Raw genomic sequence first — 26,327 nt, 5'->3', positions numbered from 1 at the left:
CCAAGCCGGGAATCGAACCGGGGACGCTCAGGGAGGTCGTCATGCCTATGTTTTCGAATTGCGAATGTTTTCAATAGGGAGAGTAGATAATAGAATAAATAGTACGGAAAACATAATGCTCGTTTGTGATTAGTTGGCTACTCAAAATGGTTAACGCCCACTGTGTTTTTGTCTTTATCATAATGTATGGGATTACGTAACAGAAAGAGCCCTACATTAACTTCTCTCCGTAAATAGGGTGTATATATATGAAAATGAAAAAGGAAAAAATATTTATTGAACAAAACAGTTTTGACAAATTTAAACATTTTCTAATGGGGTACCATTAGAAAATTTTTAAATTTGTCAAAACTAACTAACTACTGTTTGTTGTTTTTGTAGTGTGGGTACACACTAGGTAGTCCTGTGTTGTGGGTACCTGATTCGCATTGACAATAAACAATGTTACTGGAAATTGCCGCTCTGTTTACTAGACTAAGTTCAATATGAAGTATCTATTAATTAATCTGTGGTATTAATATAACTTACTTTTGTTCCACCAGATATGCTATCCACTTCTGCAAAAGCATAGACACGGACGAGTACGCGCGCGTTGCCCTCAGCGCGGCCGAGCGGGTCTCCTCAGAGGAATCGGACTCCGAAGGCGATGGCACGCCGGCACCCACGACCATCCCGCCGCCCGTGCTTTATTCCCTCACCAGGGCACCCACGTGGCTTTGAAGCCTGTTCTCGTAAGACCAGAGAGAACGAGAAGACCAGACAATGAGGTCAAACTTGCAGACAACATCACTCCAACGTTGATAAAATTCGATCGTCGAAACATTAAAAGCGTTAAAGCAAAATGAACCTTATTCGGCTTGTTTTAAAGCTCTAGTTCGTGCTCCAACCGGAAACGTGTAATTAAAATCGATGGTACTGAATTTATTACTTAAACTTAAGCAAGTTTAGGTACATTTTACTCGTGACGTTATTGTGTTCCGAACGTTGAATGTTGAGATGTAAAATCTCATACTGAGCACACAGCAAATTAAAAACCTAGCTGCTGCGTATGGCATAGACGCAGCTGTCCTGTACCGACTGGTGTACAGGACAGATGGGTTACGCCATTATAACTTGATACTATCTCCAGTAATTAGGACCTTAAATCAAAAATAATTAGGTCTATTTTACTCTGACATAAACACACAAAAATCATCAAGGTTCTCGACCAATAAGCTCGAACTAGAAGATTGCTTTGCGGCTCATTGTGTTAAATATAACAGCACAGATTTCTGTGTGCAATAGCTTACGCCCATCTTGGTAGTTGTCTCAGTCAAATCTATTGGCTCTTCAAAGGAATAGGATTCCGAAGGCGATGGTGCGCTAGTAGCTACCCACGTCGGTTCCGCCTAGACCTTATGAATTTGGTTTAGATATTGTGAACGCGAGATTTCAATACAGCAAGTGAACGAAAAGTCTTCAAAACGCGATGCAGTATCGATGCAATCGCAAAACAGCTGAACGCCGAATGCTAAAAGTATGGTGTATGCTAGGCTAGGGCCCTAAAGTAAGCTTTATAGTTAGCTTATATTTAGGAACATCTAAGGCTGAGATTTATAGAGCGCACTTTGACCTTGCTTTAGACTTAAGAGTTGAAACGAGACAGAGGTATATATATCTCTCATATAAATCTGTCTCGTTTTAACTCAACCTTAAGTCTGAGCAAAGTTAAAGTGTGCTCTATAGAGCTCACCCTAAGACTTGTATTCGCAATCATTACTATGAGATCGCACAGTGCGGTCGAACACAGTGTATATTTCGCGACAGGTCGAGATGGCAATCAGGATATGAGGTGGGGGACGCCCCGGATACTCTCATATCACCCGCTCCGGGTTTGCGCAGGGGGTGTGCGGGGCGTTCCACGATTGCCATCCAGACCTGCCGCGTACTATAGGACCTAGGTTCCACCAATTAGATCATTGAAAATTGATGTGATGCAGTAATCTAATTGGTGGAACCTACACTGCGTTCGAGCGCACTGTGAGACCACATTATTGCGAATACGGATGGTTAGTATTTGCTTGTTTCCAAATAAAAGCATTCCATCCATTACCGAAGCTCGATGGTTCGCTATGAATAATTCTTACGATCTTATGTAGTTTGTATACGCGTTAATGTTTTTCGTAATTTTACAACGATATTATGCCTGAGTTCCAATGCTGTTGTTATTAATCGTAATCTCACTAAGCTTAATGTTTTTTTAATCTTTATAATTAATGAAACAAACTTATTTTTAATAAAACTTAACAAAAGTTTTGGAACATTCTATATTTTTGACTGACAAGTTTGTGTGATCTTTTTTAAATACTAAGGCTCAATTTACATTGAAAGGGAATGGAAGCGAATTTTTAAAATATTACATAGCTTCACTTCACTCTGGGCTGGTTTCCGCACTTAAACGTTTCTCTGCTGTCTGCATCGCCCTTCCTTACCGAAATAATATTACATAGCATGTTGACTTCTATGTCCACACCGTAAAGCACTAATTTCTACCTAGAAAGAAAATACCCGCGAATTTTTCATTTAGGCAAGTAATTTGTTTTACATAGTGAAGATATAAGTCAATATGCTATGTAATATTTTAGAAATTCGCTTCCATTCCCTTTCAATGTAAATTGAGCCTTACCTATTGTATTAAGTTGAGAGTCAGTGCAGACTGAGCGACTGCCTTCGACTGCCTACCATTTAGAGCACTTTTCTCTTCGCATATTAAAAATTAGTTGTAAATAGTAGGCAAGATAGTATTGCAGTTACTGCCGCTATCTCTGCACTGGTCCTTACCCTAAAGGGGGATACCCAAATTCCCTAGAATTTTATAGGAGTATGCAATGAGGAACTTTACAAGGCGGGTTCCTTCATAGCCTCATAGATGACGTTGTTCATGCCCTTCAATCCCAAATTCCTATTAGGAGCTCTAGAGTGTCAATAAGGATTTGTGGAAGAAAAGTTCACAAATCCCCATTAATGGAGATTGTCAATGGGGATTAGTGGAAAAGACGTCAGGTCGACATAGCGTAGGGTAGGGTATGAGGTGAGTCGTGGAGGGGGGACGCACCGATTGCCTTGTCGACCTGTCGCGAACTATAGATTTTTTCTAAAATCGAACTTTTGTGCTAGTCTGTTTAACGAAAGCCGAGTGATTATTTAGCGTTTTTAGAAACCTGAAACACTACGGAAAATGTCACTGTTCCTATAACCTCACTTGGTTTTCACACTACATTTATTTATTACTATAAACAGTGTTCGCTTGAATTTAGGTTTTTGAAAAATTCTGTGGGAACTCTTTAATTTTACGGGATAAAAATAAGCATCCTTTTCCTTATCATTGGCATGGCATGAACAACGCCATCTATGAGGCTTTTAAGGAAAACGTTTTAGAAAGTTCCTCATCCTCGAGTCATTTTTGGAGAATGAATAATTTATAACATAATCTTTGCAGCACATAATTATGGATCAAGTAATATCTGTAGGTTTTAAAATAAGCGTATAATGTGGCTAATTCCATTGTACACAATAACTAAACTAAACTAAAACGACACGTCTAAATCTATTGCTATCCCTTTCATAATGTTGCTTGCGGAAAAGGATAGCACTAGATTTAGACCTGTTAATTTAGTTTAGTTTAGAGATTGTGTACAAGAGAATCGGCCCCAATGTGACGTCAAATTATAAGATGACTGAAATGGTACAGCAAGGGTACAGCAGATGAGTCTGGTGACTTTTGCCGTGTGACTGTTGGCTTTTAGATAGGAAGGGAATTTAGAAGGTGCATTTTATATAGAACGAGCAATTAATGCTAGTCAGAATGTTATGTGAAGGGCTTTTTATTATTATATTAATTATTTAGTTTATTAAAATTACAGTATTACATTATGACATGAAAATAATTCAACTTTTCTACCAATAAAAAAGCACCGCAAAGACTATTGTTGACTCTGAATTCTGAACTCTGAATTATGTTTCTCTCCATATCTCTGTAATCGGAGATCTGTCTTAAATATTTACTATACTCATATAATTATTTCGTCTCTACCTACCATAGACTGCAGCATTTGTTTTACTGACAGTCTACATTTTTTTTGTAAATCAACATTCAATATACAAATAATAAATCAATTGAACATCGTGATGTTACGTAATAATATAAGTCCCGCAAATTGCGATTGCGCTGGAACCATGTCTCATTAACATCGAAATGACTTCATGTTGACGTCAGCCGAAATAAAAATATACCATCAGCTCGAAACTTCAGTCTAGTGCTGACGTTAGCAATTTGCGAATTTATAAATTAAGAATATTTTTATGATTCAGCTCTCACAGCCACCTACTATTTATATAGTTCTGGTGCTAGTGCTTAAGCCATTAGTAGAGTTAAAGTTTTTATAAAAGGTTTTAGAAAGCACAAAACGATATACAGTAAGATATTTTAACTATGGTAGTTATATGGCTCATGAAATCCATTGTAATATTCCATGTGGCTTTCAAAATTCAAATATACTGTAACTATAAGCCTTCGCTAAACTAAAAATCAATACTTCAATATTTTTAATGCTTTCTAATTGTAACTAAATATTTTTTCACCAAAGAGAATAAATGATTAATAGTTGGTCTGGTATCTTTCAGATGTTTTTTGCTTTGAGCCATTTAAGTACTATGAAATTTTACCTCACTGAAGCAGTTGAATGGAAAAAGCATAAAATGTTGTGCACTCAAAATGAGTAGTTCATCTGAAGTTGCAGAATGGTTTGTGCAGGTCATAGAATAAAAATTTAATTAAGTACAGTACGCGGCCGAAAGTAATGTACATCGTACAATCAATGTACTGTCATTTCGGTTTTGTAGAGTGTTGTCTTTGTCACTCATTTTATTTTTTTATTTTTATTTATTTAGACAAAACGAAAAGTGAACAATTTACACCACACTTTTAGACCAAAGCACTAGATAAAAAGCCGAGACTGGTGTTGGCAGTTTGCAGCCCAAATAGACTGTAGTCTGTGCTAGGGCTGACCTCATAACCTCATACCTATGACGTTTTGTCGGTCTTAACGACAGGGACAGTGCTCTACAAATCTGCTATCTCCTTCTAAAGGTACATTACTTTCAGCCGCATACTGTACACAAGTCTAGCTAAGATCTGTTTTTGTACAATGTGCAGTCGTTTGACTCCTTTTCAGATTGGACTGCTTTTTTTGCACACTATACATAATTAATAACATAATGTGTCTAATTCCGCTGTACACAATCTCTAAACTATACTAAAATGGCACGTCTAAATCTATTGCTATCCTTTTCATAATTTTGCTTGCGGAAAAGGATAACACTAGATTGAGACCTGTTAATTTAGTTTAGTTTAGAGATTGTGTACAAGAGAATCGGCCCCAATATGCTAACAAAATGAACATTTTAACTTTTGCTTGTTCTACTACCATTCAGTAGAAAATTCAATTTTGATAGATATTTTTGAAACAGTTTTCCACCCTCTGCTTCAAGTGTCAGCCTAATTAGCTACATAAGTCAATGTAAATTTTCTTGTAGACTGTTGCAATATTGTGAATCTGTGAATGATATTTTTTAGTTTCTAAAATGCTACATTATGATTAACTACACCTATATTTTTAATTAAATCAATATTTATTAAACTAATATGTTTTATTTCTCATAATTCTTCGATTCATTTCATTATTTTGTAGTCTGCTAACTGGGCTCAAAGTTTAATATTTGTTCTATCATAGTATACATAGGAATTGGGATAGAATGTAGAAGTAATAATATAAAAGATTCAATAGGAAAAGATAAGAAAAGGCAAGCATTTGGAATTTTACATGATTATTTATTCACACTATATAATTAAACATTGCTCTTAAAGAATCGGCTTAAATAAAAATGGAGGCATAACTAATATTTAGTTCTATTTTTTTGATTTTGGTTTCATTGCGAAGAATAACGCTATCATACCAAAGACAGCATAGGTTGCCTTCGCTGACTGAAAATAATAAATTGTTAGGTTGGTTACAGTTCTATACACTATCATCAAAATTTTAAAATTAAATTATGTTAATGAATGAATTGTGGGTATTACTGGTGGCAATATTTAACTTGCCAAAACCACTATATCTCATTTGGCACACATGATAAAGGAATTAAGATCTGTTGTATATTGTCAGTAATTCTGTGAACAACTAGTAGCAAAAAACCCCACCCCACAGCTGCTCTAGTAGATATTACAGATACCTATATAGTTACTAGAATTTGTCCAGGGTAGGTTTCTGAATACACTGCCCACCCGAGAGTATTCAAAGGAATAAGTACACACTACACTGTACTAACCTACATTGAAAAGAAAATATTTCGAGATGAAAATTTGAGTTATTCTATAATTCCGTAATTTAATACTTACATTCGCTCTGCCTTTATTTGTGGTACTGTTAAAGTATTTCGAAAGTCCTTTAAGTTGGGATTCATCAACATTTTCTGCTCCGGCCATTCTAAAATATACAGCAAAAAATTAACAAATTAAGTATTTTATTTGCAAAATACTTCCCGCCACTGTATTTCTTTCTTGAACTATTTCAGGTATCTTCCAAATTAATAAGTAAAAAATAAATACCTGCTATTGAAATTATATAATAATTACAACCTCCAAATGCCTGAACAGCTGAAAACAATATATAATGTACTCTGTGGCTGAAAACTACGAAAATGACAGAACTGAGAGCAGCAAAGCAACACTCAGCATGGCACATTAATGTTGCTAACTGATTTTCAAAATTTTTAATACAAGAAAAAATTACAAGGCTGAGTTTAACGAAGTAGTCCATGCAGTATGCTTGAAACTTACTTACAGTATCAAGTTGCAATCTGAATTTCCGAAATGTTCACAATTTCGGTGTGCAGCATCCCTGTCAGCACCAGGGTTAAAGAAATGAAACCAGATTTTTTATGGGACCATCTCGCAAACTTCTTTCACCAAAAACATATTTTGTCTTCAAAAAAAATTACGCAATTGTTTTTTCGTGTAAAAATGTAAAAACTACCCTATATTCAATGTAGGTACTCTGTGGTAAAAACTAAATCTAGTACCTAGTATATAGTAGATAATCTATGTCTAGTACCTACCCTCAAACACTTAGTTGGCAACATTGTTAGTCGTTACTCGTTTTTGACAGTTGACATTTGAACGTGACTTGATGTGACAGATGAGAATGCTTTGCGTTCCATTACAAGCAAGATAATATTATATAATTTATTACCTACTGATTTCAAATTAAAATAAAGGGAAATATTATACAATGTTACTTATTGAAATGTTGGTGTAAATGAAATGGAAATGAACATAATATTTTGTCAGTTATTCGTCGATGGCTTCTTCTTTCCGCTCTTGAAAAGTTTGTGGTAAATGTAATACAAAGCCAAACTTCCTAGAGTTACTTTTGAAACCTGGAAATACATAACTTTTTTGAACATAGCTAGACTTAATCTCCTTTAACGAAGTACCTACCTACGTATAAAAGGCAACCCGCAACCACATGATCTGCTCGTGTGCCGCAATATTTCTTTAAGGATTTACATAAACCCCAAATTAATGTCCAACTTTAACTTTATTATTCTATAGGCTACTGCAGCGTCAACAAGAGGGTTCCTATCGTACCTATAATGAATAATAATATAATAATGTTCTTTATTTCAGGCAAAATGTACCCATATTATTACAAAAGTCAATAAAATTATAAATAAAATAAAAATAATTAAAATCTACAGTAAAAGTAATAACAAAAATAAGTACAATAATGTATTATTGTATAGTATTTCTATCATTATTTTCGATTCGCACTGCGATGCTGCGTCAACCAATACCGGTAGATGGCGACATCCAAGTGCTCACACATCGCCCGGAGAATCTCATTATTAGAGTGGCGTAGTCGCTCCCAAAAGGAAGCTATTCTGGAGCGAATAATCGCGAAGAAGTCGGGCATTCTTGCTGATGCGAACATGATGGACGCACTACAAAATCGTGGTAGTTTCATCAGGATGCGGTAGGCATCATTGTACTGCACCCTGATGGCACCATACGAGCGTCTTGTGTAGTTAAACCATAGTTGGCAAGTGTACAGGTTTTGACAGAACGCTCTGAAAAGAGTGTTCTTAACTTGTTCATTGCAGCGGAAAAATCTACGCGCGATCATGTTGCATCTTACGGCAAGCGCCCTCCTCTCGCGCTCGATGTCCTTATCGTCACTGAGATTCTCCGTCAAGATGTGGCCAAGATACTTAAACGTCGCCACCCTCCGGATTTCCACACCATTCATATACACTGGAGGGACACTGTCCGGACCCTTTCCACATCTAAATACCATCATTTCCGTTTTGGAAACGTTATATTTAAGTCCATGACTTAAAGCGTATTTTTCACAAATACTTAACAACTTCCGTAGCCCCTTGATAGAGGGACTGAGTAGCACCATATCATCAGCGTAACTTAAATTGTTAATACAAACTCCGCCGACATGACAACCGATTTTGGTGCTTCTCAGTTCCTCTATCAGGCTGTTCACATAAATGTTGAAAAGGTCCGGCGATGTTAACCCGCCCTGGCGTACACCACATTCTAACCTATAGTCGTTAGAAAGTGTGTCGCCCCATTTTACCTTGTTGCTTTGGTTTTCGTACCAATATCTCAAAAGATTTATAACATTAGATGGCACTTTATGCTTGTTGAGTTTCGACCATAGCAAATTATAATTTACCAGGTCAAAAGCTCGGCTTAGGTAATGAAGGTACTTTTGACATGAAATTTGACACAATAGTTAAAATGGCGCGTGAGGAGTTAAATTTTACGCGTTATACCTACGAATACTTACGTTTGCACGTCCCCTATTTGTTTCGCTGTTGAAATACCGGCTTAAACCTTTCAGATTCGGGTCATCTTCTACTCCACCCGCCATCGTTTATGAACCAAGTCAATCGCGGATTACCTACCTAAACACATAACTAAAATTAACAGCTCTTCAAATTCTGTCTGATCTGATATGAAAATGTAACGTGATTTATGAACAATTTTTTATCAAAGTTGACATTAATCACTCTCATAATTTGTCAAAAGGTGTCTACTAAAAAGGTCCACATAACTTAACTAAATATTTTTTTTGAAAATTCCATGGTGGTGAACACAGTGGTCTAGGACTTAGGTAATAGCTGATGCACACAACTGTGTTCCCTTGGGTTATTATAACATATCTATACTAATATTATAAAGAGGTAAAGTTTGTAAGTTTGTTTGTACAGGATAATCAATGGAAAGTAGTTCCAGTGATTATCTTGAAAAACGTAGTGATTATATTATACTCTTTGTCTTGAACTACGAACCGATTTTGAAAGTTCTTCTATGGTTCTGTAGCTACATTATTCCTGAGTGACATAGGCTATATTCGATTTTCAAAAAATTAGAGATCACTAAGAAATTTGTAATAAGCTACCCGTGCGAAGCTGGGGCGGGTCGCTAGTATTTTAATAAAACTCATTAATAAGCAATAAATGCCTTTATTAAAAATATGAGTGGCGTTTCCTTTACAACTTAAAAAGTGCTATTTCATTTCACAATGTGGCTAATTCCATTGTACACAATCTCTAAACTAAACTAGCGGCACGCTATGATGGCCGGTTTGACGTTTGTCCGCTCATGAAGTTCCGTATTAATTGATAACGACTTTGAAGGAAATAATTGTATTACTTTATTGACGATAGTGATGTGCAGAGATTCATAAATTTTATCGAATGTAGTTTTAGGTTTAGGACTCAAAATTTATTTATTAAATTGATTTCTTAAATGTATACAAGTGTAGAAAAATCAGTTTGCACCATTTAAGGGGTGAATGTACTTGTGAATATGAACAATTTTCACTATGTGGACAAACCTCTGAAATCGCAAAAAAATATCAATAAATTTTTAAAAATGGAATCTAATACGATCGTCACATAGGATCGCTGGCTAGCACAACTACTACCTCCGGCAAACTCGCGTCAATGCTCAATGCAAAACAAAGCAGTTTCGAATTGACGTTGCTTCGAAAAGTATAAACTGTCAGTGCAATGCGATTGTGATATAGTTTTGACCTGGCTTTGGATTTCAAATATTGATACTGCATTACTGTTGACCCTTGCTCGTTAATTTGGACTCTGTTCAAGCCCTTTGTTGTGGATTTCGTCGATATGACCGAACGTACGCAGAGAACTGTTCTAAATAGTCAGACACGTGAGTTCCTAATACGCCTTCGTAACTATTTCGATCGTGAAGCTCAAAATGGAGGGCCAATTTTACCTATAACGTCAGTGGTTGAACGCGTAGCTGATGCGCTTAATATTGGACAACGAACTGTTAGACGGATAACTAAAAAAAAATATGGCGAGACTGGCACAGAAGAAAATAAACTTCACACACCAAAAAAGAGAAAACGAGCAAAACCAGTCGTAGGCATCGATAGCTTTGATGCCGATGCTATCCGAAGACATGTTTACGGCTACTATTTACAGAAGGAGTATCCAACAAGAAAAAAGTTGGTGCATTCACTGAAGGAAGCTGGATTATTCTTCGGTGGGGAAAGTTCTTTAACGAAGATTTTGAAGACCATTGGATTTCGATACAAAAAATGTAACAAACGCAAAATATTGATGGAAAGATTTGATATAGCGATGGCAAGGTATACTTTTTTACGGCAAGTGAAAGAAATCAAAAATTGGCAAAATGTTGTGTTCTTGGATGAAACATGGCTTAATGCTAACCATACTGTAGGCCGTTCTTGGAACGATGACACAGCAGCATCTACTTCCAAAGTTCCTGTAGGAAAAGGATCGCGACTTATAATTTGTCACGCCGGAACCATCAACGGGTTTGTCGAAGGTTCTCTCATGGCTTTTGCGTCAAAAACCACTGGAGACTATCATGAAGACATGAATGGAGAAAAGTTTACTGAATGGTTTACCTCAATGTTGTGTAGCCTCCCTGAACCATCTATTATAATTATGGACAACGCCCCATACCACTCGATGCAAATTGACAAGCCACCTGCCCAATCCCAAAAGAAAGCTGATATCGTCGCATGGCTTCGTAAAAATGGCGTAGATGCAAACATGAATATGTTAAAAGCGGAATTAGTACGTCTTTTAAAAGAAAACAAACCAACCAAGATCCGATACGTCATTGACGAAATAGCATTAGAACATGGGCACAGAGTTATACGGTTACCGCCTTACCATTGTGAGTATAATGCGATTGAGTTGGTGTGGGCTCAAATTAAGGGATATGCTGCAAGACACAATACAGAACCCCCATTTACCACAAAAAAAATGCTAAAATTATTAGAAGAAGCTTGTGAACATGTGACTAAAGGAGACTGGGAAAAGGTTGTGAATAGAACTGTTAAATTAATAAGGGAAGATTATGAAAGAGATGTGAAAATAGATAATATTATAGAAAACGAACATATAATTATTAATGTATGTGATGATAGCAGTGACGACAGTGAAAATAGTAGTATGGACGAATCTGATTAATTATGGCCTTTTGTGGCACCTTTTTCGGTATCTTTTGTATTCATATGTTTCTTGTGTGCATATAAAGTATGTATATTCATTTTCGTTCAAATATTCAGTTCGTTCAAATAAATTAAATAAACATATACATTTTTGTTTTATTAAACCTATTTAATCAGGTACAAAAACAAAACTTAATTGTTTTTTGTTCGAGAATAAATTGACATTCCACATCACTATTGTAATGTGTCAAACCGGCCATCATAGCGTGCCGCTAGTGTAAACTAAAATGTCACGCCTAAATCTATTGCTATCCCTTTCATAATGTTGCTGGCGGAACAGGATGGCACTAGATTTAGACCTGGTAATTTAGTTTAGTTTAGAGATTGTGTACAAGAGAATCGGCCCCAATGTAACAGTTATTTTTACAATTCAGAAGTACTATAGGTACACTATCCGCGGAAAGTAGTTAGTATAGCGCTGTCCCTGTTACGTAATCCCATACAAATGACAGAGGCAAAAACCCAGTGGGTGTCAAACATTTTGAGGCACCAAGCAATCACAAACATGTTCTCATAAAACATTCGAAATTCAATTCGAAAATGTTTTCAAAAAACATTTGAAATTCATTTAGAAAACATAGTTTCGTTTGTGATTGGTGGTGCCTCAAAACGGCTAGCGCCCACTGATATTTTTGCCTCTATCATTTGTATGGGATTACGTAACAGAGAGATCGTTACGCTAACTTCTATCCACGGATAGGGTATATACCTGGCATTTAAAATGTTGCAGATCTATAACATATTTGTTTACTGGTTTAACATGTAACCAATACGAAAATAGGTAAATATTAGATTTTTTTTTAAATAAAATACTTTTTACATATAACAATAATTTGAAATAAGTTAGTTATAAAAGAAATAACTGAGCACCGCCAAAATTACTCCATGGTAAAATTTAATCTAAATAATATTTAATGTATCAAACTCTGCAATGTTACTTAGAATAAAATACTTAATACATTAAAAAAATAATTGCCCTCGTTTTAATTCACAACTTACTGGGTTAGAATATTTGAAAAAAGCTTTTTTAACCTAATTATCATTATAGACTAGTATTCATTAAAATGAAAATGATCAACATAAAGTTAATCTTATTAATTTCAAAATCTCTTTAAATGTAAACGTGCATTAGTACACGCCGAACAAGACAAACTAGGTGCAAGGCAAACAATGCAGGGTGGAAAAAAAGTTTTAAATTATTTTTTGTTCTAAACAGGATTAAAAACATGTTTAAAACTTTTTCCAAATTAAAGAAAACGTTTAAAACGCTTACTTAAAACATCAAATGTTTTGCCAACTCTGCTTGGATGTAACCTCGCGCACCAATCTTTGCCGAGCGTGGCAAATCGCCGAAATAATTCGGAAGGTAATATTGCAATCCCGAACGAAGCCCGTTGACAATAAGTCGAATTCGGCGTGCTTATTAGCAATCGATGCGCTCAAATCATGTCTAGTAGACCATTTGGGAGTTACCAACACTATACTATATCCACGAAGAGAAGTTAGTATAGGGCTTTGTCTGTTACGCAATCCCATACAAACGACAAAGACAAAAACCTCAATGGGCGTTAAATATTTTGAGTGGTCAACCAATTACAAACATGTTCTCAAAAAACATTCGAAATTCAATTCGAAAACATGGAAAACCTTTTTTCGTTTGTGATTATTTGGGGACTCAAAATGGTTAACACTCACAGAGTTTTTGTCTTTGTCATTTGCATGGGATTACGTAACAGAGAGAGCCCTATACTAACTTCTCTCTGTGGATAGAGTATAGTAGTGATAAGTAGTGGCATTCATTCACAATGTAAACAAGTAATGATATTAGATTTTTGCGGTGCAGTCGATTTGTTCGACACGATATATTTGTTTGGCGTAAACTCTTGATTGTTGCTCGTTCAACGCGTACAAATGCGCATACAGCTTTAATGTCAATTTTGCGTAAAAATCAATCACAATGTATAAAAATTATACAAAAATACGAATAATATTCATAGCGTTTCTCTTATTATAATAATTAAGTACTATCCACACATTTGAGCTCATAGTGTACTTTTGTGTCAATTCGGCTAAATAAATCAAAACCTAACTTAGTAACAATTTTTTTGAAACTGTACCTTATAAGTGTAGATACAAGGTACATCGTAAGTAAATAAAAAACATCGTTAATTGAAAGAAATTCTTGTTTTTAACGAATCTATTTTAAAGTTCCTAATTAATTAATTGCTAAAATATTTTTAAGTACATGTCAAAAATTATTTTGAAATTTCTTTTAAGTGAAGCTGATTCATAGCTCCATAGGTAAAAGACTATCATTAAAAAAATATATAAATTAATTGCTAGTTAGGAAGCCGAATTATATCATTTGTAAAAGTAAAAAATCATTCATATACAAGTATCTCCCGAGACCCTAATTCCTATGCTTTAATAAGCTTGATAAATCTTCTTTGCACAAGGCTAAATCACAGTTGAGTTAGGACCAGTCATTTTTACCCTTTCTATACGCATCCACGGAGAGAAGTTAGTATAGGGCTCTCTCTGTTATGTAATCCCATTCAAATGAGAAAGACATAAACTCAGTGGGTGTTAACTATTTTGAGACACCAACCAATCACCAACAAACCTATGTTTTCGAATGGAATTTCGAATGTTTTTTGATAGAGAGCGTTCTATAATAGAGTAGTATGGAAAAGATAGCTTCGTTTGTGACTGCTTGGCTACTCAAAATTGTCAACACCCACTGCGTTTTGATCTGTGTCATTTGTATAGGATTACGTAACAGAAAGAACCTTATCTAACTTCTCTCTGTAGACAGAGAATATAAGGGTCATATTGCGCCAGTTCCTCCATTATATCTAAAGTATGTTGAATGTAAGTCTTGTACATAGGTAGTCATGTCTTCTATATTAACATATCCTCTTCCCAATCTTCTTTTTCTCTATCAGAAACAGATATTGAAGGTCGCGTTATCTGCTTTAGTTCTTCATGTGTTCGCGGAGGAATTGGGTTGTCACTTAAATCTACGTATTCAAGCGCTCGAGATCTTGCTAATCTGTCCACATCAACTTCTGCAATAAATGTGAAAATAAATGTTAGTTTTGCACTCTGCATTAGGTACAGTACAACAAAGCTCTTTTGGCACTTGAATGACATTGACAGGGGGGCGTTAGTTGAAGAATAAAACTACTTCTTCTTATTTTGCTTTATGAACAAAACTATTCAAATAAGAACAAAGGGGACGCTTGACAGCAACGTTAGTTCCGATTTTCATCCGATGTTCCGAATAGAGCATTGTCGCTATTAAGTGTAATAATCATTTTAAATAATATCGATTTAACTAAATTCATTATATTTATCGACATCACATTTCAGTATTTCATAGAATCTCACAAGCGCGCATTTTGACGTTTGATAAAAAGCCACTGATTTGACTAGTTGTCAAATACTGTATGAAGTATTTATTAAGAAATAGAAATATAAGAGAGCTTGCTATTGAAATATTACCTTTATGGTTATAATAATTAATAATTCAAGTACCAATGATTTGATTGTGGTGTGCCAGCAGAGTGTGTAAACTCGGGCACTGGCAGGCAATGTGCGGGAGGGCCACAAATGTGTTGTGCGAAATGTCCAGCCGCTGAAGGCATGCTAGTGTGCTTATCTCATCTGGCAGCTTCGCCATTTGATTGTTTGACAGATTTAGGTCTGGAACAAAAAAAACTGTTTTTTAAATAAAATTTCTTTAGTTTTTGAAACTTAAGAGTAACTGAGATCTAATGATTTTTGACTTATATCATGGTTTAGCGACAATATTATAACTTAAATAACGGGTAGGTATCCCATCCTCGTCGCCAGATGACATGTAGGTAGGTAGCTGGTACGTAAGAAATAACACAACCGTATAACTCCGTAGCTAGTTTATTACTGACTGACTGTCGTCGAGTGCAAACTATTATACATCATCCATACAATGATTTATATGATGAATGATTTTGAATTATCAATATTTTGTGATCACGACAGATCATCTCGAGGGTTCCATTATGATCTTATCAGAGAAGTTCAAAGATAGCTTGCATCCCAGGGACAGACATAGGCTTTTTATCCCGGAAAATTGAAGACTTCCCACAGGATATTAAAAAACCTAAATCCACGCAGGCGAAGCCGCCTTACCGATACCTTACATAAAAACATACCTTTATAATCTACTAGGTGAAGCCCGCAGCTTCACCTAGTAGATTATAAAGGTATGTTTTTTTTGATACAGGTCAATTGCTGAAATCTGAAATGATTATTATAGCTAAAGATACAGTGGTAGCACGCATACAGAAGGAGTATATTATGACAAGAAAAAGTTGAAAGATCTGAGAATGTCTTACCTGTAATTAAACTAAACTTAACAGTGAACTTTGGTGGAATCTTTGTGATCACATTTCCGCTCAGATCACAGCTCTTGAGCTCTGTGTGCCGCATGAGGTGGTACACTGCATCAGGAACTTGCATTAGTTGACACTCTGACAGATCTGAAACAAAAATAATAACAGTTAAAACACACATTTTAAACGGGTTTTACAGGTTTATCCAGTCGTCTGCCATTTTTATTTATTGCCTAAATAGTGGCCACACATAAAACCTGTATCAATCAATAGGTGGCATCAATACAAACAAGGTATTGCACGAGACAAATTCTTGCAAAGTGTCACATTTCCCAGATATAAGCTATCAAAGTTGTAAGAATATTTTGTCAGTTTCTGTGTTTTGTTTTTAGTCAGATCAGCAATTTAGTAGGTAGTACCATCAATAATAATCTAAGTTTTTAACATTTTGTGCATACCCAGATAAAAAGATGTCAGACCCCAAGATGTTAAAAAAGCATCATTCTTTAGACTGAGTAGTACATAAAATCTCTGGTATAACTATGGTACCTATTTAAAAAATGAGGTCATAGCAAATAGATACGTTACCTAACTCTTGAGTTTCCTGAGCGTTTTCACATCTTAATATCACACGCGTAACAGCCAAAGCCATTGTCTCGAATGCACTTTTACTATTCAGCACAAAAAAAACACTTTGAGAAACTGTATTTTAACCAAACAACGTCTTTAAAATATTGCATAGAATGTTCAACTGGGTATTTTTAACTACTAGTACATCGAGTCCACTCCGAAACGAATCTATTTATAAAATCCTATAAAGTTTACGGCTTTGCGCGGACTGCGAAGTACGAACTACTAACCTAAAAATAAATTATTCCTAGTTTTTAACTTATTCGTAGATTAAAAGATAGTTAGTTGAATTAAATTTTTGTTTACATTATTTGTTTATTTACTTCGCAAGAGTATAGAAAAATGAAAATATTAATTATTTATTTACAAACTACAACTTTTGAGTTTGACGTATTATTTTGTTTTGGAAATGTCAGTTATCACATGACAGTGACATACACAATGAAATATTCCGTTCAGAAATCAGATTCTATCTTATTGCATTATTTTTTATCTACCCACATAATATTTTTCATGGATTTGTGGTTTAAATTCATGTCAAATCTGGTTAAAATTCTTGTTACTTTGGGCTCTTACAGGTACCTACAACTTTATATCTTGGTCACAATTCATAACTGCATACCTAGGTACCTATTTTTAATTCTGTGGAATTCTGTGTTACCAGAGCTAAAACATTTTCCCTTTTCCACAAGAAAGATAATTTTATTTAATATTGTACATAACTAGGTAGGTAATTATATAAATCAATTGCCGCATGTACATAGAAGATCATCACTTGAGAACAAATCAACCGATTTGGCCAATTTTTTGCTGTGCTTGTAAAGAACAAAGTTTTTGGCAAATAATTTTTTGAAAAATCATCAATCATAATTAAGTAAGTACTTAAAAGTATGTAGTTACTTGTAGACGCATCAAGATGATTAAAATTGAAAGGAACTAAAAATAAACTTTGAAATGTTCAACGTAGTTACGTACTTATAAATCAAGAAGATTACATCCTCAAATCAACCGAACCTATTGGGACTGCCAGTTTCTTCTTTCCAATTATTTTAAATATTGCGCCCTATTTTAGAGCTAAGTTATGTCCTGGGTTTTTTATATTGATACGGATTTTAGGTAATTTGGGGTAAAATCGAATTTCAGGTGGTGGTCACCCTGTTTTTCATACGTAGTAGTACTTCCAACTTCTTTGCATAGGTACAAATAATTCCCGATGTAAACTGACAACGTCTGAATTCGACCGAATTGAAAATCAGAGTATCTACTACGATAAACGAGGAAGTAGGTACTAGGTAGATTATCGAACAGTGACCTCAAATCGCCAGTTTGGCTGTATATGGAATAAAATTATTGTTCGACTAAGGCCAACCTAAGTTCACTTCATGATTCATGATAGCAATCCATAAAATAGTTGCGTACTTGTTTTGTCATATTATAATAACATCGTGCTTTTAGTCTCTGCAAGTTGATTTCATGATTGGCTTTAACGTAACTTAGTGATTAGGTACATACTCTTTGGTAGCTATCGCGAAAAAAAAGAGGAAGTGTTTAAGTAGGTACCTATATATGTAGGTAGGTGAGCACTTCTCCATTATATTCAAACTAGCTGATGCCCGCGACTTCGTTCGCGTGGATTTAGGTTTTTAAAAATCCCGTGGGAACTCTTTGGTTTTCCGGAATAAAAAGTAGCCTATGTCACTCTCCAGGTCTTTAACTATATCCATACAAAAAATCACGCCAATCCGTTGCTTCGTTGCGACGTGATTGAAGGACAAACGTACAAACCAACAAACCAAAAAACCAACAAACAAACACACTTTCGCATTTATTATATGGGTAGTGATTGTATGGGTAGTGTTATTTTGGTCCAAAATGCAATGAACCCTTATTAAGGTGAATGCATTGACTCACTCAAGGAAATTTTAATTTTTAACATTTTCCCCCTACACTAGCGCGAGCATCTCGAAACCTGGCTAGGGTGACTCATCTTAAAAGCCATGACTCCTCTCGTAAGTGGTTGTAGAATGTAGACCGTGCAAACTTCAAATCGAACACTGTGTGTCATGTTTGTTTCAATAGTGTACGTATTCGTATGTAGCACGCAATAAATCCATGTGACTGCGTACGCGCTCCTTCCGCGTGTTAGCACATTCATTGTGCTCCACTGTCTTCCGGGAGTCGATATGGATGTAACGTGGAATGAGGAAAATCTAAAAAAACCGGCCAAGTGCGAGTCATGCTCGCGCAATGAGGGTTCCGTACTACAGTCGTATTTTTTCGACATTTTGCGCGATAATTCAAAAACTATGATGCATAAAAATAAATGAAAATCTGTTTTAGAATGTACAAGTGAAGACCTTTCATATTATGATACCCCACTTGATATAGTCACTCACTTCGAAAGTTGAAAATACTAATTATTAGTCCATGACCACAATTTAATTTGTTTGTGTGATCTAACCCTAAATTCATGGTTTTCAGATTTTTCCCCAAATGTCAGCTATAAGATCTACCTACCTGCCAAATTTCATGATTCTAGGTCAACGGGAAGTACCCTGTAGGTTTCTCGACAGACAGACAGACAGACAACAAAGTGATCCTATAAGGGTTCCGTTTTTCCTTTTGAGGTACGGAACCCTAAAAAAATGCCCAAGATTCTTTTCAATGAATGTTGCAGTGCGAACCAATCAACATACCGACCTAAAACAATTATTATTACTTAGTTAAAAGTTACTTAAAAATATAATTTAGTAAGTGTCTGTGTAAGTAACTACCTATTTGGTGATAAAGCCGTGATAGCCTAGTGGTTACGACATCCGCCTCCTATTAGGAAGGTAGGGGGTTCGATACCGGGTTCCTAGAGTAGGTACCTAGTACCTACTTAGGTAGGTTTAAAATAATTCCACCGCTACTACTTATACATATTACTCAATCCTGAATTAATTGGCTATTAAACTGTATTTTTAAGTAAGTTGCAAAATTGGAATGAATATTTCAAAGTTAACTTTTAACAATTCTTATGATTTTAATCTATTGAACAGTTTAAATTACTACTTAGATCTCTTTCATACACTCATGCAATCTAAGTCAAGGATTAAATTCGAATAGGTAAAATAAAGGTACACGAGCGAAATCGAGTCGCGTATCAGTCGGCGAACGCGTATAGAAACTGTGCAGAAGTGGCAGGAGTACCAGCCCTTCTCCTAATCACGTAGGTACTAATATTAGGCATTACGATGTTTTGCACTCTACAATAGCTGCCAAGTGGGCTTTTTATTGAGTACCTACAAGTACAGTACGCGGCCAAACGTAATGTAAATTGACCTTTAGAAAGAGACAGCAGATTTGTAGAGCGTTGTCCCTGTCGTTGAGACCGACAAAACGTCATATAGGTATGAGTGACAGAGACAACAACAAAGCCGAAATGTCATTCTAAAGGCCGATGTACTGTACAGTACGCGGTTACTATAATCTAAATATATAAAACGAAAAAGTGACTGACTGACTGACTGACTATGATCTATCAACGCACAGCTCAAACTACTGGACGGATCGGGCTGAAATTTGGCATGCAGATAGCTATTATGACGTAGGCATCCGCTAAGAAAGGATTTTTGAAAATTCAACCCTTAAGGGGGGGGAATAGGGGTTTGAAATTTGTGTAGTCCACGCGGACGAAGTCGCGAGCATAAGCTAGTACCGTATATTATCATTTACCATCAGTTTACCTAACCTACCTTCCCGTCTTTTATAAGTACATAGTATAGTCCGCGACAGGTTGAGATTGCAATCGGGGTATGGGGCGGGGACACACCCCGCACACCCGCACGTCACCCGCGCTCGCCCGCACCGGGTTAGCGCGGAGGCTGTGCGGGTATGCGGGGCGTTCCCTCTCCGATTGCCATCTCGACCTGTCGCGTAGGTATATAACTATACCTAGTAGTAATCTGTAAGGTAAGTATCATACATCGATCAATCGATGCACTGCATGTTAATTATTGTAGGTAAGTGCACGCAGTGGCGTGCACAGGGTTTGAAGCCAGGGTAGGCATTAGTTAGGTGAGAACCTGTTTACTGGCAGGTCATAATGAAAAATATGCATTGAGCTATTACAGCTGGGGTAAGCAGTGCATTTATGCCTCTATGACCTGCACGCCACTGAGTGCACGATTGATTATGATTCATCTTTTAATACCAATCATTATATTATCAAAGTTGATTATTGAATCATTAAATTGTTTTAATTAAGTACTTTTAAGGTAAATGGCAGATTACAAATAATCTAGTTAAGCCTTCAGAAGGAGGTTAAACCTTATAGGTAACAGAGAAAATATACAGATAACTATATACAATAACAGAGGTAATAATTATTATAAAGAGGTAAATTTTGTAAGTTCGTTTGTAGGAAGTAATCTCTGGAACTACTGAACCGATTTTGAAAATTCTTACACCAGTAGAAAGCTACATTATTTTTGAGTGAATAAGAGATCCTTACGAATTTGTAATAAGCTACCCGTGCGAAGCCGGGGCGGGTCGCTAGTCTATATAATAATATATAAGTAAGGAAAAGCTGACTGACTGACTGACTAATTGACTGATCTATCAACGCACAGCTCAAAGTACTGGACGGATCGGGCTGAAATTTGGCATGCATGACGTAGACATCCGCTAAGAAAGGATTTTTGAAAATTTAATCCCCAAGAGGGTAAAATAGGGGTTTGAAATTTCGCGAGCATAAGCTAGTTATGTATATATTTTGCTCACCGATTAATGATTTTGCTTCACTATCAACAACACTTGTAATTATTATTATTATTGCCACATTTTGCTATTACTTACTATAAGTGTCCTAGTATACCTACTTCATGTTTACATAACACCATTAGTCATAAATTCAAGAAATTGCTTTTAGAACAGCAAGATTAATTGCCACATTTTTACTGCTCTATTGAGAAAACAAGGTTAGGTACATTCATGCAATATGACTAAGTCCTACCTAACTAAGTATAAAATATAGATCTTACTACCAGGCAGAGAGGTCAGAGTCTGTCCATTGAGGCGGAGGCGGAGCGGAGCGGAGCGGGAATTTGAGATCTCTCTCCATACCATAGAAATATTAGATTAGTAGGTATATCTCTGCGTTGTATTCCTCATCGCTGAGGATCGTGACCGCTTTCATCACAAAGATAGGAGTTTTCTTAGGATAATAATGCGGTGGCTTCCCAGATCCTTGCACTTATACAGCTCGGCTAAGAGAGCGAGATTTCGACTCCTTAGATTTTACACTATTATCAGAATTTTAATTTTATTTATTTATTTATTTATTTACACTTTATTGCACACAACACAAAGTAAACATTGAAAAAACACAATACATGATCTTAATCTAATAGCTGTATGTTACCTTGACCGAAGACTTAACGTGATCTCCGAGGCACGGAGGAAACAACAAAAAGGCCAAATTCGAATCTCCACAGCCGGTCACCCATCCAGTAATAGACTTGGGTCAACGTTGCTTAACAATCGCAATCGATTGATAAGTATATGTGTTGTCACAACTAGTCCCGTCTTTTATCAATAATAATGTAAGTAGGTATAAAAGCCTTGTTGGTTTAAAAGCGATTGCAATTTTATTTATTGTTCTTCTGAATACGTCTCCGCTTTAGTGGATAGGCACCCTTAGATAGGTAATGCATTGGTAGATATAGTACGCGACAGCGGACAGGTCGAAATGGCAATCGGGGAGGGAACGCAACGCACAGCCCCCGCGGTTAACCGGTGCGGGAGAGCGCGGGTGACGTGCGGATGTGCGGGCGTCTCCCTACCTCATACCCCGATTGCCATCTCCACCTGTCACAGACTATACATAGATACATAACGCATTCGGATAATCTAATTCATACCGATTAGCATAGAGATAGTGGGTCAAGGCCGTTCATGATCAGTTCATTGAAAAATTATTATCTATTACATTACTATCTATACCTACCTACAAACCTAATTATTATTATATTGGCCTTACTACCCACGATAAATCTATACGCCATAGTGTAAGGGTTAAATAAAAGTGTCCGCCTTACAAGCGAAAGGTGCTTCTTAAGGTTCGTACGCACCTGAGCGGCGCGGCGCGGCGCTTCAGCGAGCTGCACGTCGCGGCACAGAGCTTCAAAATATCATTTCTATCATTTTGACGATTATATTTATTCAAAATATCATTAGACGATTTGTACGCGTTCTGTCCAAACACTCCCCGGCGATTTAGGACAGATCTGGTCACACAGAAGCGGTCGTGCTTCAGGCGATTTTAAGAATTATCCTTCATAGAAATAGAGTTTAATATTCTTTGAGTATGAAACTGAGTTAACGAAGTAACCACAGAAAACATTCACTTGAACCTAACTTCATAATAATGTGTTGAAAAAAATCATTTCCTCGCCCAGACGCTCTGTTCGAGTTGAATGCAAAATTCACGCACACACACGCAAAAACAACTTGTGTATCGACGTAACGTCGCGAATGCTGTTATACAGCATGCGCCATGCTTATTGAAATATTTATCTTTATGAATTTGTCTACGAATTTTTTTGTATTATTTATTATTATTTATCTTTTGTGTTATTTTTAGGGTTCCGTACCACACTTTTTTTCTTTTTCTACATGTTTAAGACTTTTTTGTGGTTTCACTGCTGTTATTTTTAGGGTTCCGTGCCTAATTTATTTTTCTTTTATGTTAAGACTTTTTTGTGGTTTCACTGCTGTTATTTTTAGGGTTCCGTAACTCTTTTTTTTTCGTATGCAATATAATAGAAAATGAAGTAAATAAAGTCGCAATATATTTTAATAGCCTGTGTTTTATTTATATACTGTATTTTATAGATATATTAAATAACTATATTTATTTAATATAACATACCTACAGAAACACTAGAAATAATAAACACTATATCTACCTATTTCACCTACAATGAACATCCTGTACACTGCCTCTACTATGCTTGGACAGATCTGACCCTAATCACCCGGGCGCACTTACGGGCCGATACACGCACACATGCGCGTCATTTGAAAATTCTGATCTGTGCTCCTGACGCTACCTCATATTTTACTAAAATTTTATATTCTACATTACTAAGATGTTATAATCTGTGATGCCAAATAAGTCCTGGTTTTATCTACTCTGTAACGACACCATTTTTGTAGTCCATAGACATCATACATGGTCAGAAATTGAGTATGAAGTCTAAGGTTGGGTAAAATTTTGATGATTTCAGTTTATTTTACTTAAATTTGTTAATTCTTTTTAACTTTTTAGTAAAAAAACCAGTGTATAATATTAATTAGTTATCTGACTAACGGTAACAGTCGCTAGTTCATAGCATATCATAGAAACATACGTAAACAGATCGAAATGCGTGAACCAAGCGCGACCACGGCACAGCGGCAAAAAATCGCGACATACGAGGTACATTTTTTTTGCATGCTTCGACTGACTAAAGGAATCTAGAACAACTATTGTAGAAAACTATAAACACTTCTATTTTTTTCAAGTGTCCCAGATTTATATAATTTAACGTGTTTATTATCAGACTAGCTTTTTTGACTTGACTAGCGATTTCGGTGTTTTATAATCCCGTGGGAACTCTTTGGTTTTCCGGGATAAAAAGTAGCCTATGTCTCTCTCCAGATTTTTTGAAGTTAGATGAAAAGTTTCTGAGATTAGGTACCTCCTCCATCCAAACTTGCAAAATCTCTTTATATTCTAAAGTATGATAAGCTTAATGACTATAGCACAAGGGAAAAATCTGAAAACCGTGAATTTTGGTTTGAGGCTAGAGTTAGGTACCTAAGTATAGGTACATAACAAAACAATGTTATTTCTTGTACGCTGTTACGGAACCCTCCATGTGCGAGTCCGACACGCACATGCCCGTTTTTTTTGAATATTCAACTCAATGAACAGCGCAGTTTGATAATGATAAGATAAACAGACATTTTCGAAGAGACTCGCCCAAGTAGGTGAACAGTGCGATTAGTTAGGTTCTTATATTTCCTCCTTTTGTTATTTTTATGACAAAAAATATAGTCTAATGAACTTATCTCTAAGCCTAGATTTGTGTTGTTTCTACTTTGAAAAGAGGTCTCTTTGTGATGACTGATAGCGAGGTAGGTATAGGTAATTAGTAAGTCCGTGCAGGCCGCGGCCCGAACAGCACGCAGTCTCAACAAAACGCCGCGTCGCGAGCTGAGTCCCTTTGAAAAAGGACCCCAGATGGGTTCGAAACTAGTCGGCCTTACTTCGACCAACCACTACTATAATTGTACGCGACAGGTCGAGATGGCATTCGGGGAGGGAACGCCCCGCACAATCCGCCCCGCACAGCCGCACAGCCCCTGCACTAATCCTGTGCGCGCGAGCGCGGGTTACGTGCGGATGTGCGGGGCGTCCCCCCGCCTCATATTCCGATTGCCATCTCAACCTGTCGTGGACTTTACTTACTATATTGTGTTGTATTATTTAGCTATATTTAAAGGTATTTATAAAGGTAGGTATTTTTCCTTTATTTTTACCTAAATTACTTAAGTAAGTACCTAATACAACTTATCTAATTTTTAGGGTTCCGTACCTCAAAAGGAAAAACGGAACCCTTATAGGATCACTTTGTTGTCTGTCTGTTTGTCTGTCTGTCTTTCTGTCTGTCTGTCTGTCAAGAAACCTACAGGGTACTTCCCGTTGACCTAGAATCATAAAATTTGGCAGTTAGGTAAATATTATAGCTGACATTAGGGGAAAAATCTGTAAGCCGTGAATTTAGGGTTAGATGATAGATCACACAAAAAAAAATAAATTGTGGTCATGAATTAGTAATAATTAGTATTTTCAACTTTCGAAGTGAGTGACTATATCAAGTAAAAGGTCTTCACGTGTACATTCTAAAACAGATTTTTATTTATTTTTATGCATCATAGTTTTTGAATTGAAAAATACGACTGTATAAGGAACCCTCATTGCGCGAGCCTGACTCGCACTTGGCCGGTTTTTTTATTATTTTGACATCTCTACTCTACTATTTGGGGCACTATTGTTTAGAAATGGCTGTACCGATTTTAATGCGGTTTGTCGACTACTACCTACTACTGCAGTACGTATGTTTATGTTCATGTAGGTACGGTCAATGATCTAGATTCTACATAGATAAGTTTTGCGCGTACGTTCTCTAGTACTTAGGTACCTACCTATTTAATTAATAATACGTCGTAAAAACTAAGTGTTCATGCACTGCGCTAGATTTGTAGGTACCTATCCTCCTGTTCAGAAATCAAATAAATGCAACAACTGACCTAATTGACTATTTTCTTGTGCATCCTCGCACCTGCTAACGACCCTGATGATGGCCCGTCCGGCCAACCTCGCGCAGATCATCATCGCTGGTGCCCTTGGATCTCCTTCCTCCGCCTCAGCGGGCAACCTGGTACCGTCATAGTCCGTAGGGGGCCTCATCACTGCACTTGAAAATTGAACACTGCACTCCTCAGTCCAGCAATCACTAGCTAAGTTATCACGATAGTCCGACGAGATTCAATCCAATAAGGCACAGTTCGGTATTTATTTACGTTTTATTATTGTTTTTCACGCCGTTCCGAAACGCAAAAGCGCCTGGGTGAACGGCAAGACTTGCAAATTCGAGCGCGGCGT

At 36.4% G+C, this 26,327-nt stretch overlaps 3 protein-coding genes across 5 annotated transcripts in view; 1 reads left to right on the top strand and 2 right to left on the bottom strand.

Moving 5' to 3' along the window:
• Nucleotides 1-5,691, top strand: part of HERC2 (E3 ubiquitin-protein ligase HERC2) — an 80,653-nt gene extending 74,962 nt beyond the window's left edge. Inside the window, exon 89 of the mRNA XM_069509856.1 lies at nucleotides 543-5,691. Within this exon, the coding sequence (XP_069365957.1) occupies nucleotides 543-720 (178 nt within the window). The 3' untranslated portion in view covers nucleotides 721-5,691. The remainder of the gene's footprint in view (nucleotides 1-542) is intronic.
• On the bottom strand, nucleotides 193-26,327 carry Sclp (leucine rich repeat containing protein 20 sclp). 3 transcript variants are annotated; one of them, XM_034985127.2, is made up of 5 exons: nucleotides 25,973-26,327; nucleotides 16,007-16,150; nucleotides 15,165-15,332; nucleotides 14,417-14,695; nucleotides 193-211 (listed from the first exon to the last, which is right to left on the bottom strand). In XM_034985127.2, the coding sequence occupies exons 1-4, from the start codon at nucleotides 26,130-26,132 to the stop codon at nucleotides 14,529-14,531; spliced, it is 639 nt and encodes a 212-aa protein (XP_034841018.1). In that variant the 5' UTR covers nucleotides 26,133-26,327; the 3' UTR covers nucleotides 193-211; nucleotides 14,417-14,528. The 3 variants fall into 3 exon arrangements, with proteins under 3 accessions (XP_034841018.1, XP_034841019.1, XP_069354169.1); XM_034985128.2 differs by lacking the exon at nucleotides 25,973-26,327 and adding an exon at nucleotides 16,592-16,749; XM_069498068.1 differs by lacking the exon at nucleotides 193-211 and adding an exon at nucleotides 11,980-13,371.
• LOC138402220 (ATP synthase membrane subunit K, mitochondrial-like) lies at nucleotides 5,849-6,682 on the bottom strand. Its single transcript, XM_069498093.1, has 3 exons — nucleotides 6,647-6,682; nucleotides 6,437-6,524; nucleotides 5,849-6,022 (listed from the first exon to the last, which is right to left on the bottom strand). The coding sequence occupies exons 2-3, from the start codon at nucleotides 6,521-6,523 to the stop codon at nucleotides 5,948-5,950; spliced, it is 162 nt and encodes a 53-aa protein (XP_069354194.1). The 5' UTR covers nucleotide 6,524; nucleotides 6,647-6,682; the 3' UTR covers nucleotides 5,849-5,947.

The sequence above is a fragment of the Maniola hyperantus genome, chromosome 4 (assembly GCF_902806685.2).
Source record: "Maniola hyperantus chromosome 4, iAphHyp1.2, whole genome shotgun sequence".
Classification (NCBI taxonomy): domain Eukaryota; kingdom Metazoa; phylum Arthropoda; class Insecta; order Lepidoptera; family Nymphalidae; genus Maniola; species Maniola hyperantus.
This window is presented reverse-complemented; position numbering and strand designations above follow the sequence as displayed.